Source organism: Ceratotherium simum, chromosome 7 (assembly GCF_057802395.1).
Source record: "Ceratotherium simum simum isolate JZ-2026a chromosome 7, ASM5780239v1, whole genome shotgun sequence".
Taxonomy (NCBI): Eukaryota; Metazoa; Chordata; class Mammalia; order Perissodactyla; family Rhinocerotidae; genus Ceratotherium; species Ceratotherium simum.
The window spans coordinates 68797493-68809941 of NC_141906.1; the positions used below are offsets into that span (position 1 = coordinate 68797493).

At 40.3% G+C, this 12449-nt stretch overlaps 2 protein-coding genes across 2 annotated transcripts in view; one reads left to right on the plus strand and one right to left on the minus strand.

Moving 5' to 3' along the window:
* CD3E (CD3 epsilon subunit of T-cell receptor complex) overlaps positions 1 to 12449 on the plus strand; it is a 51339-nt gene that overhangs the window by 1386 nt on the left and 37504 nt on the right. The window lies entirely within an intron of this gene.
* Positions 965 to 10997, minus strand: MPZL2 (myelin protein zero like 2). Its single transcript, XM_004427263.3, has 6 exons — positions 10786 to 10997; positions 9654 to 9820; positions 9151 to 9361; positions 6191 to 6338; positions 4053 to 4128; positions 965 to 1992 (listed from the first exon to the last, which is right to left on the minus strand). The coding sequence occupies exons 1-5, from the start codon at positions 10841 to 10843 to the stop codon at positions 4065 to 4067; spliced, it is 648 nt and encodes a 215-aa protein (XP_004427320.1). The 5' UTR covers positions 10844 to 10997; the 3' UTR covers positions 965 to 1992; positions 4053 to 4064.

Genomic DNA, 12449 nt, shown 5'->3' on the forward strand with positions numbered 1-12449 from the left:
GACTTTCCATGAGATTTTAACTACTTCTTCAGTACAATTATGGAACATCATCCAGGCTGTCTGTTTGAAGAAATATCCAGGGTTTTTTTTTGTGAGGAAGATCAGCCCTGAGCTAACATCCGTGCTAATCCTCCTCTTTTTTGCTGAGGAAGACCAGCTCTGAGCTAACATCTATTGCCAATCCTTCTCCTTTTTTTTTTGTTCCCCAAAGCCCCAGTAGATAGTTGTATGTCATAGCTGCACATCCTTCTAGTAGCTGTATGTGGGACGCAGCCTCAGCATGGTGGGAGAAGCGGTGCGTCAGTGCGCACCCGGGATCCGAACCCCGGGCTGCCAGCAGCGGAGCGCACACACTTAACCGCCAAGCCACGGGGCCGGCCCACCAGTTATATTTTAAAAGGTTGAATTATGAAGAAAAATAGAAAATATGAATTAAAGGTAATATAGGCTTTTAAAATTGAAACTAATTTTAGTTTCAAAACTGGGTATTGGAACCTACTTTTTTAGGCAGTGTAAAACGCAAAAGGAGACAGGTATGGAATAAATTTCAGAATCAAGGTTCATATGTAAATTATACCAATTTTTTTAAGTATTGGAAAAAATATCAAAGTTCAGCATCTTTAAATACAGATAACCTATTTGGAAATTCCAGTTTGTTAAAAGAAATAACATCTACAGCCCAGTTGGTGAAAACTGAAAATATCAGGTGGTAAAGATTTTGGAGGGGCCTAAACTTTTAGATGTTTTCTATCTTTTGAATAAATACTGCTGTGGCTTAAGTTTGAAAAGACACTGGGAAACTAGACGCTTTCCATTGCTCACTTATAAAGTTTGCTTTATCTACTACTATAGGGAAAAAAGAATAAAGTTGGTTTCGTTCTGTTAGTTTTGGTATTTCTTTACCCCATACCAAATCCTCCTTCCCCCAAAATAAACAAGTAAATTAAAACAAAAAATAAATAAATAAAAGAAAACAATTTTTAATCTCTTCCAGTTCTTAGAGCTTTGTATAACACTATACAAAATTATCATCACTTAGGGTTGATTTTCTTCACCAGCCCTAAATTGTTAAAGTTGTAATATACTATTTAAGAATCCTTCTATTTAACTGCTTAATGATTCCAGTCTACAAATGAACACAGACTTTGCTCTGTTGTCATAGATAATTGAATTGGTGGAAAAAACCTATTAAGCTAAACAGTCATTCACTGCTAATGAAAGACCTGTACTGTTGATTGTTTTTCACAACACAGGAAAAAGGTGACAAACAATTCATCCTGAAGTGGCATTTGTCAATCTATTAGCATTTATGTAACCTTTTCTAGTTACTCTGTGATTTAGACTTGTGCTCTTGTAAACCTTGGATCAACTGACAAAAAAAAAAAAAAAACCCTATCATCTAGGATATTGAAAGAAATTCAATAAAATGAGGTGTGTCCCGTATTTAAGGAGAGCCATAAAAATTCAAACTGTTCTTTAATAGTTTGAATTTAGGATTTTCTGTTAATCGATCAAAAATAGCTAGAAGAACTAGCTCACTTTTTAATTGAGAGTGTGAGAAGGAAGGAGTAAACACATTAACTTTAGTAGCAAAAGTGGTGCTCCAAGGAAACCAATATGTTGAAGGAAATGTCATGACGAACAAGTTGGCATTTATCCCATTTGATGCCAATGTACGTGTATACAAGTAGTAATCCACAAGGAGTGTTTAAGGACAAAAAAATGTGTCTTCTTAGTATACAAAAGCTAATGAGCATTTGATAAATATTTGCCCTCTGAAATTAAATAAAACCTTAGTAATGGGGCTATGCATGAGTCTGCTGGCGTCTGCTCAAGAGGGGCCTACGCTGGCTCTGGAGATGTGTTGCTTATCTAGGTCGCCATGTACTGCAGAGCTGGGTGGAAGGCACGGCACAACTGCAAGAGTCAAACAAAAGCTTCCATTAACTTCATCTTATCCTAGGGTTCTTGTGCTTGGAAATCTTCAGCTTCCTGAAATACAGAAGTTTAAATGGATAATGCATTTGGGAAAAGTACAATAGGAGTACCTGGCATTATGAATTACATATATATTATTAGATCTGTTCTCCGTGATGAAGGAAAACATTCTTGAAAGTATTTGTCTTCCCTCTAACTTACCTTTTTTTTTTTTTTTTTGTGAGGGAGATCAGCCCTGAGCTAACATCCACGCTAATCCTCCTCTTTTTGCTGAGGAAGACCGGCTCTGAGCTAACATCCATTGCCAATCCTCCTCCTTTTTTTTTTTCTTCCCCAAAGCCCCAGTAGATAGTTGTTATGTCATAGTTGCACATCGTTCTAGCTGCTGTATGTGGGACGCGGCCTCAGCATGGCCGGAGAAGCGATGCGTCGGTGCGCGCCCGGGATCTGAACCCGGGCCGCCAGTAGCGGAGCGCGCGCACTTAACCACCAAGCCACCGGGCCGGCCCCCCCTAACTTAACTTTTAAAAGAAGTTTCCTGATCCTTACTGCATAGTTCTCAAGAGTCAGTGTCCTTAATTCATAGCCTCTGCCTTGCATGGACACTTCGATGATCCATACCTTCTCTCTCTCTCCTTTTTGTTATAAACAAAATCAAACATACAGATAAGTAGAGAAGACAGTGTATGGAATTCATCCATCACCTGATTTTAAAGCATTTTTTGCCTTACTTGATGTATATATATTTTTTTTTTGACTGAAGCTTTTAAAACAAATTACTGACGTTTTACTCCTAAATACTCCAATATGTATTTTTAAAGTAGGGACATTTTCCTATATAACCATAATACCCTTATTATACCTAATAAAAATTAACAATAATTCCCTAATATTATCCATATTTAAGACTTTCCCAGTTGTCCCCCCAAATCTTTTTACAACTAGTTTGTTCAAACTGGTATCTGTCCAGTCAGGGATCACACATTGCACTTCATTGTGTTAGTTCCTTAAATTCCCTTTAATGTAAAACAACCCCCATCTTTATTTTCCATGACCCTGACTTCTTAGAGAATCTACTTGATTTTAACAAGACAATAGCTCCTGGTAAAATCTCTGTAATACCAAATTTGTTTTTCTGGTTTTACAATAGAGTCATTTTTCTCCGTATTCTATTTTATAAATCCTTGAGGTCTTTTGCTGGAGCTTTAGGCTATAAAATGTGACTCTTTTTGCAAATAATAATAGTGGACCTACTTCAGTGAATAGAAGAAATTCTGATCATATGAAAAATAAATCACCCCACCTTTTAACCATAATAAACCTGAAAACTGGAACAACAAAATTACACACTACTAAAATTGAATACATAGTCCCACTAACAAAATGAGAGGAGTTGAAATCAATTTCAAATAGTTACAAAGTTCTGTCAAAATGACAGTCATATCTGGGGCCAGCCTGGTGGCGTAGCGGTTAAGTTCTTGAGCTCTGCTTCCGTGGCCCAGAGTTCGCAGGTTCGGATCCCGGGTGTGGACCGATTCACTGCTTGTCAAGCCATGCTGTGGCGGCATCCCATATAAAGTAGAGGAAGATGGGCACCTAGGAAGATGGTGACGGATGTTAGCCCGGGGCCAATCTTCCTCAGCAAAAAGAGGAGGATTGGCAATGGATGTTAGCTCAGGATTAATCTTCCTCACAAAAACAAACAAACAAACAAAAAATGACAGACATATCTATTGAGTCACTCTTCTAGTGCTATGATTGGTTTACAATAAAACAAAACAAACAGATATTAATTCTTTCATTAAAAAAATAATAAAGATTTATTTACATGTTGAAAGTTAATTTATTATTCTTGGTGGTGGTAAATATAATCCCATAGCCTCAAATAACCTTAGAATTCTCTCAGCTTTAATGGTAGTAGGGTGTAACTTCCTGATCCTTTGCACAAAACACACTCAAAGGGGAAGCCATCCATAAAAGACTGTTATCTCCCTCACCCAGCTCCTCTAATTTCATGTAGAAAACACCTAACAATCAAAATCTGGGAGATCCACATTAGAGATGGGCCAGACAAGAAAGCTAAGGAAAGAAATCAACCCATTTGTGAACCTCACCATCTAATAATGTTAGTCTGTGTCTTCTAGATAAACAGAGACTTTTTTTTCTTGGTTGAGCCTTTCCTCTTCTTTTCTGTAACAAAGAAGCAGAAACCAGTGTCAGGTGAACAAGACAAGATACAAGGGGGGAAAATATTAAACAGCTTCAAGTGAGGTATTTTCCCCCCATATTTTGGGAAGACTGACATGCATCTGGGAGTAGATCCAAGCTAACAGATAGCTAAGCTACTAGTGCCATCTAACTGATAATACTCATGCCTCCACATGACCCAGGTATCCAAACTTAGATACTTTTCAGAATATTTTTAGATGGGAATATAATTTGGGAACTTTAAAGCAGACACCTTAGTTTACCATTAGTATTCTATCTTTAATTCTGCTCCTTACTCAAAAAAGAAAAAAGTTTGGTGTTGACCTAGAAGTTATCTTTATTGATTATATTCTATTCAAACCAGAACCTCAGAGTTGGGTTCATTAGGCTCCTTAAAATCAATGCTATTTACTTCAGTAAATATTTCCTGAGAAAAGAAACAAATGGTGCTGTGACAACTGAAAAACTGCAACTGCAAAAGAATGAATTTGGACTCCTACTTCATACCACATATGAAAATTAACTCAAAATGAATTGATTGAAGACCTAAATGTAAAAACTAAAACTGTAAAGCTCTTAGAAGAAAACATAGGCATAAATATTCATGACCTTGGAGTAGGCAATGGTTTCTTAAATATGACACCAATAGCACAAGCAATAAAGAAAAAAAAATAGATGAATTTGACCTCATCAAAATTAAAAACTTTGTGCTTCAAAGGACACTATCAAGAAAGTGAAAAGATAACCCACAGAATGGGAGAAAATAATTGCAAATTATATATCTAATAAGGCACTGTTGGATTCTCCAAAATATATGTAAAAAACTCTTATAACTCAACAATAAAAAGACAACCCAACTTTTAAATGGGCAAAATATTTGAATAAATGTATATACGAATGGCCAATAAACACATGGAAAGATGCTCAACATCCTTAGCCATTAGGAAAATGTGAATCAAACCCTCAATGAGATACCACTTCAAAACTACTAGATGGCTATAATCAAAAGGACAGACAATAACAAGTGATGTCAAGAATGTGGACAAATTGGAACCCTCATACATTGCTGGTGGGAATGTAAAATGGTGCAGCTGTTTTGGAAAACAGTCTGACAATTCCTCAAAAAAGTAAACATAGAGTTACCATATGTCCCAGCAGTTCCACTCCTAGGTATGTACCCAGGGGAACTGAAAACATATGTCTACACAAAAATTTATAGAGGACTGTTCATAGCAGCATTAGTCATAATAGCCAAAAAGTCAGAAAAACCTAAATGTCCATCAATTGAATGGATAAGCAAAATGGTATAGACATACAATGGAATATTATACAGCCATAAAAAGGAATGAAGTACTTCTACATGCTATAATATAGATGAACTTTAAAAGTCTTATACTAAGTCAAAGAAGCCAGGCATGAAAGGCCACGTGTTGTATGATCCCATTTATATTAAATATCCAGAATAGGCAAATCCACAGAGACAGAAAGCAAATTAGTATTTTTCAGGGGCAGGTGGGAGGGAAAAATAGAGAATGATGGCTGAAGGGTATAGAGTTTCTTTTGGGGGTGATGAAAATGCAATTAGTGATAATTACAGAACTTTGTGAATATTAAAAGGGTGAATTTTATGGTAGGTAAATTTTATCTCAATAAAAAAATATTTATTGAGCACCTTATATCAGCATGGCTAACTTTCCTAGGCACTCATTTATAGTGCCCCTACTGACTTCCCAGTGATTCTTACAAATGTATGCTTTACCTTAAACGTAAGAAATATCCTAGAAAAGCTTGACATAAGTAGATTTTAATATCAAATCCTCCATCATAAAAAAGCCTATAATGAAATCTTTTGTGAAATTAAAAAACCTTTTGTAAAGTTACTAATTCACACCCTAATTTATCCATCCTGTGAATCTGAATTCTTTTATATAAGATTTACTCAAAGGGAAGAACATCTGTTCAACAATTATTTAACCCAGTATAAAATACCAAGAGTCACCATAAAAGAGTGTTAGAAGACTTTCCCAGAACTGCCCAGCCTTACGATTTTATCTCCACCACTTTATGAGCTCTTTCAGCCCATCGCTTTTTCCGGAAATGCCGGAAGAGGACCACCACAATTACTATTATGACCATCAGGGCACAGGCGGAGCCAATGGCCAGAGCCAGGAAGTGGATCTCAGAGAAGCGTACTGTAAGGAGAAAAAGATCAAGTTACGATTCTAAAAAGAGGAGGACTGTGTTGAAATCTAAAGATATGGGGTGTATTTTCATTGTTAAATGGAATCTTCCTTTCTCCTAACCATGTTACCTCATAAAGTCTGGTAGCAACAGGGAAGCCATAAGGACTACTTTAGTGGTTCTCAAACTGTGGTCCTAGAAGTAGCAGCAACAATATTACTTGAGAACCTTGAAATGCAAGTTATCAGGCCCCACCCTAAACCTAGTGAATTAAGGGTGGGGCTCAGCAATCTGTTTTAACACGTCCTCCAGGTGACTGTGATGCATGCTAAAAGTTTGAGAACCACTGGGCCCATTGAACTACCTAGTGGCATAAGGTTATTGCTGACCTAATCAAATGTAGTGCCCAACCTATTTCTCCCTGACCCCCTCTCACTTCTGTCATTCAAGCAGTAATCTTTTTTAAAACTTTTTTTTTTAACAGTTTTATTTTATTTTTTTTGTGAGGAAGATCAGCCCTGAGCTAACATCCATGCTAATCCTCCTCTTTTTGCTGAGGAAGACTGGCTCTGAGCTAACATCTATTGCCAATCCTCCTCCTTTTTTTTTCCCCCCCAAAGCCCCAGTAGATAGTTGTACATCATAGTTGCACATCCTTCTAGTTGCTGTATGTGGGACGCAGCCTCAGCATGGCCAGAGAAGTGGTGCATTGGTGCACTCCCGGGATCTGAACCCAGGCCGCCAGTAGCGGAGCTCGCGCCCTTAACAGATAAGCCATGGGGCCGGCCCTCAATCAGAAATCTTTTTAAGTTTATTAAGGGCCTACTATGTTCCAGGCACTGTGATGGAAATACAAAGCCAAAAAAGACATTACCTTTGAAGAACTCATGTACATTGGGAAGATAGGCAAATAAATCAGTAACTATAGTGGATAAATGGGAGGGAACCCAGAGGGAAGGCTCCTTAAACCAGGCTAGAATCTGCGAAACCCTGGGTCTCCTATCTTTAGCTTGATTTCTGATTTAAACTTCAGTAAACCCTCAGAGCCAGAAAAAACATTAGAGAAAGTCTATCCCAGGGGTTCCCAGCCAGGAATCCATGAAGGAGGATGAGGGCAGGCCACAAGCCCACAAAATCCATGTCATATTGTGTGTGTGTACGTCCTGTGGGAAGCAGGGCCATGGCTTTCATTAGATTCTCAAAGAGTAGTGATCCCACTATGATTAAGAATCACATGTTCTTGTCTAACCTGTTCATTTTGCAGATGAGGAAACTAAGGTCCAAAGACATTACATTACTTCTTTCAATACTCAAATGACTTCTCCAAAGTCACATAGCTCTCTATTGATAGGGCCTTGAAGGATGATACTAGGAACAAAAGGAAGAAGTTATCCCACTTTACAGACTTATACATTTTGGGTAGTGATATTGTGTGTTGGTTAGGAGCACACACCAGAGAGCTAGGTTAAAATACTAGCTCCACCATTTACTAGCTATGTGATTTGGAGTAATTAACTTCTTTGAGCCTCAGTTTCCTCAATGTATAAAGTAGAAATAACAATATCCATTTCTTGGGGCCGGCCCAGTGGTGTAGCGGTTAAGTTCACACGTTCTGCTTCGGTTGCCCGGGTTTCGGATCCTGGGCGCAGACCTACTCACAGCTCATCAAGCCATGCTGAGGCAGCATCCCATATAGAAGAGCTACAACTCTATAACTATGATATACAACTGTGTACTGGGGCTTTGGAGAGAAAAAAGAAAAGAGAGGAAGATTGGCAACGGATGTTAGTGCAGGGCCAATCTTCCTCAAAAAGAAAAATTTTTTTAAAAAAAGCAATATCCACTTCTTGAGTTCTTATAAAAAATAAAATTATTTATGTAGTTGTTCCATGCTATGCATGCACATAATAAACACTATATGGTAGCTATTATAATTTTCAGTACAATTCAGTATTTGGAGAATTTATACATTTATTATCTCATTTTATCCTCACTATAATCCTTGCTCTATTATTCTCACTTTACAGGAGAAAAAATAATAGATTTATTTACAGCTGGTAAATGGTAGCAGTGACTCAAACCCAAATTTGCAACTGTTAAGTTTTATGGTCTTTGCTTTTTGTTATCCAGCAGATTTCCAGGTTGTCCTTCATGGGACTTCGGGCAGTACAATGTAGTACTTGGAGCACAATTTTGGAATCAAAGATGCTTGGGTTGGAGTTCTAAGTGACTCCATTTAGCAGCTACATGACTTTGGACAAATGACTTAATCTCTATGAGCCTCAGTTTCCTCATTAGTAAAATGGGGGGCACTAAGAGCACAATAAGCTGATGGGATATGTGAAGATTAAATAAGATATGTAAAGCCCCTGACGAGTGGGAAGTACTCGATGAACGATGGCTACCATGGTGCGTATCTGCCTCCTACTGTGGCTGTGAGGATTAGTGAGAGTACATTCAAGCACTTTGGACAGTGCCTGACACAGAGTAAGTACTAAATAAGTATCTTGTGAATAAGTGAGTGAATGAACAGACCTATTGTTAGCCTTATGTCAGAGAGTTGCTTCCTCTCCCTTTCATGATCTCAATGCCATTTTTGTAACAGATTCCCTGGGTCCCTTTGCTTTAGTTTCTGTTTCTTTCCACAGCCAAACAAAGCCTTTCTCTTTTTACCCCAGGACTCTTCAGTCTCCCTCTGTTGTTTCCAGATCCGAAGGGCTAGTCCTTCTCTCTACTCCTTCACCCATCACAAAAGATTACCCCTCTCTTTTCTTTTCTACAAGCTCTTACACTACCCAAAACCGTTTCCCCTGCATAACCTACCAGTGTGTACGACGCTGAGCCGGATCTCCCCTACCAGCCCATCAACATCAGGTGGGTTCTTCACCTGGCAGGTGTATGTCCCATTGTCATCAAACTGCAGCTTCCAGAGGATGATGGAGACGTCATACCGCTCAGGGTTCCCGTCCCAGACCACCCGGTCCTTGAACCGCCCACTCATGGGCTTGAAGGGATCCACATGGTAGTAGAATACCTAGAGAGGAGAAGTGGCAGAAGGTCTTATTCAAGACCTGGGCAAGGAGGCTGAGATGGCGGGAGCAGAAGAGAAACACCAGCAAGCCTCCTACCCCATCTGCAGCTCTCTTGTAAGAACCTCTTGCTTTCTCCTTGACCTGCATCTCAGTTCTGTCAGTCTCTGTCCCAAGAATTGTTTCTCAGCTTTACTCTATGCTTGTTGCAAGGAAAAATACAGGAAGGGCAAGGGGAGATGGACTGACTTATTTTCCTAACCTAGTTCCCCTGGAAAATGACAATAATCTACTTACAAACTGCTCAGCTCCCCCATCTTGAGGACGGAAATTCCAGGTCACTGTTAGAGCATCACCCACAGGGACGAAGCTGGAGAAAGTGCATTTTAACCGAACATCTGTCCCGTTGACAGCCTCCAGCACTCGGGAGGTATAAATTTCCACAGCTGCCGTAGGCCAAAGAGCTGCAATGAAGCAAAGGAAAAAGAAGGGTTAACGGGAGGTATGTATTAAGAACTTTGCTGACACTACCAAGATAAATGTCTGAGTAGGGCATAAAACAGAACTGAGATGCCCTGGCTCTCAAACTTACTTCACCCAGAATCTGCATACTCCTACCCACCTGCAGCCTTGACCCTCCCTTTCCGTAGAACAGCTAAAAATACCACGCGGCAGGCTGCCTTAGTGCTCTCACTTTCTCCACAGCATGATACCCTGGGCTCATGGTACCCACTTCAAAACTGTTAAACTATAAACATCAGCAAATAGAAAGCAGAAACAAAAAATCAAAACTAATCATAAAATGAATTAGACATGTGTTAAGATTAAGCATTATGTATTGTGTGTGTAATGGTCCCCTAGCAGGTAAGTTTTCCAGAAAGGGTCCTTGTTATGTGGATTCGTACTGTTTCTAGTCGTCTGCAGAAATTGAGTTAATCAACCCCAGACAGCTTATGCTTGCCCAAACCCCCAGAACCTTTATACCACGTGGCGTTTTTTACTATGATATTTACTTTTAGAATGTACATGTTCGGGCAGTTTCAAAACCACAGGGGGTCTCTCTCCTTAATGATCTCTTTCCCAGTGATGCCAAGAGTCTCAGACGAGACCCACACACAGAAATCCAAGCGCCAAGTCCTGCCTGCAGCGGGAGGTTGAGAGTACCCACAAAAAATGGTTTGTAACCTGAGATTAGAAAGCCCTCTCTGTGCCCAAATCACTGGCAGCCGGAACACACCTAAACCTGTTTGTCCAAAAGCAGTTCCCCAAAACAACCCTCCAACTTCAGTTTCAGTAAAATCAAATCTAAAACGAACTACAACTGTGCCTCAGGCTCCCAGACAAAACTCTGCGAGTTCTTAGACAATTAGCCAACTTTATAGGGCAGGCAATGAAGAGGAATTGCTGAGAGAAGCCCACCAGCTCTTACCTGTGAGCTGGATGCCAAGGAGAAGCAGCACAGCACGCGTAGGGCTCTTGCCATACATGAGGGAAACCCAGCCCTGGCCCCAGAGACCAGACCTGGCAGACGGAGGGCTCCAACACCCCCACCAAGGCCGCTCCAGGAGGAGCGAGCACGGCGCTTTCCCAGAGAAAGGAGTCAGTCCCTCACCTATGGGAATGTGAGCGCCCGGGCCTGTGACTCATCCTTGCTCCGCCGGTGCACTCTGCTGGAATGAAAGGTGGGGCCTCAGCTCTCAACGCCCTCCTTCCTTTCCTCCCTCCCACCCTCCACACTGTGAGCACGTCTGCACAAAGTCCCAAACTCTGCAGTCCTCTCTTTACTTTTCACTTGATCTATCACGGCTCTGGCTCTGGCCTCTGGATGGCCTCAGAAACAGCCAGAGGAGGTGGTGCCAGTCTGAAATGTCCCAGGTTGCTTTGGGTTTGGCTCACACACACTATTTTTTTAAACAGGCTTTAGGCTTGCCTGGCAAGTGAATGTTGAAACCACCTTACAGTGATTCCACTTCCCGAGCACTTCCCCCGGGCCATTAGCCTAGAGTGGATTCACAGCAACTGCAAAACAGTCCGAATTCCTTAGGACCCTCTGTGGACAGAGTCCTACAGCTTATACCCTCAATTTTAGCCAAATGTTACCACAAGGATTTCTGCACCTTTTCTAGCTCACAGGTTTCCCTGAGACCTACCTAAAATGAACTGACCAAAACAAATCTCAGTGTCTCGTGATCCTTTACCCTTGAAGGATTTAAAGAAGAATCAGCCATCCCTGCTCATTTACCCTACAGTCTCAATACAGTTTGCAAAGTGCTTTCTTGCTTATTATTCTATCTCCACAATACTCCTATGAAGTGTTCCCATTTGACCAGTGAGGACACTAAGAGCCCAGAGAAGGTAAGTGATTTGTCCAAAGTCACACAGCAAATAGGTAGCAAAATCAGAACTTTTCTGACTCTGAAGTCTAGTGCTGTTTCCACAAAATAACAGCTAGTATGAACCATCAGACAGAGGACTCCTAAGGAAAAGGTTTTCATAATAACTTTTTGTGCCTCAGATTTCATATGCCATTTTTAGGGCAGCTGTCTGAGAAGTCTAAAGTGTTGAGGAATTTAAATGAGAAAAGATGCCTCCTTGTCTGGAAAGAGGATGGGTAATTGTTATAGATTAATGAGGCAGCATTGGAACAGTGGTAGGAGGGGGATGAAGATTACACAGGCCTAAGAAATAGGCCTGACCAGGAATCTAACCCTGAGCAGAAATGAACTGCCTTTATCCCTGGATTAGCAACCTAGAAACTCTCTGGTGACTCAAAATCTCCTAGTAAAGCCTTGAAACAGAGAGGTTGCCTAGAGAGGGGGGAAGGGGCAGGCTGACTAGAAAAAATAAAACATCACAACGAGGAAAGAAAAGAGAAAATTCCACCAAGAGAGGCAGATTACAGAAGTGAAAAAAAAGAAAAGCAAACGAGAAAAGAAAACTAGCAGGAGAAAGAAGTGATGGTCATGGAGCAAAAAAAGGTGAAAAAAAAAAACAAAAATCAGTTCCATGAGAACCTAGAAACCTAGGGGCCACCCCAGATGAGGATCAGCAGTGTCCTAGGGTAAATGTATTATGATGAGTTTTCCTGAAAAT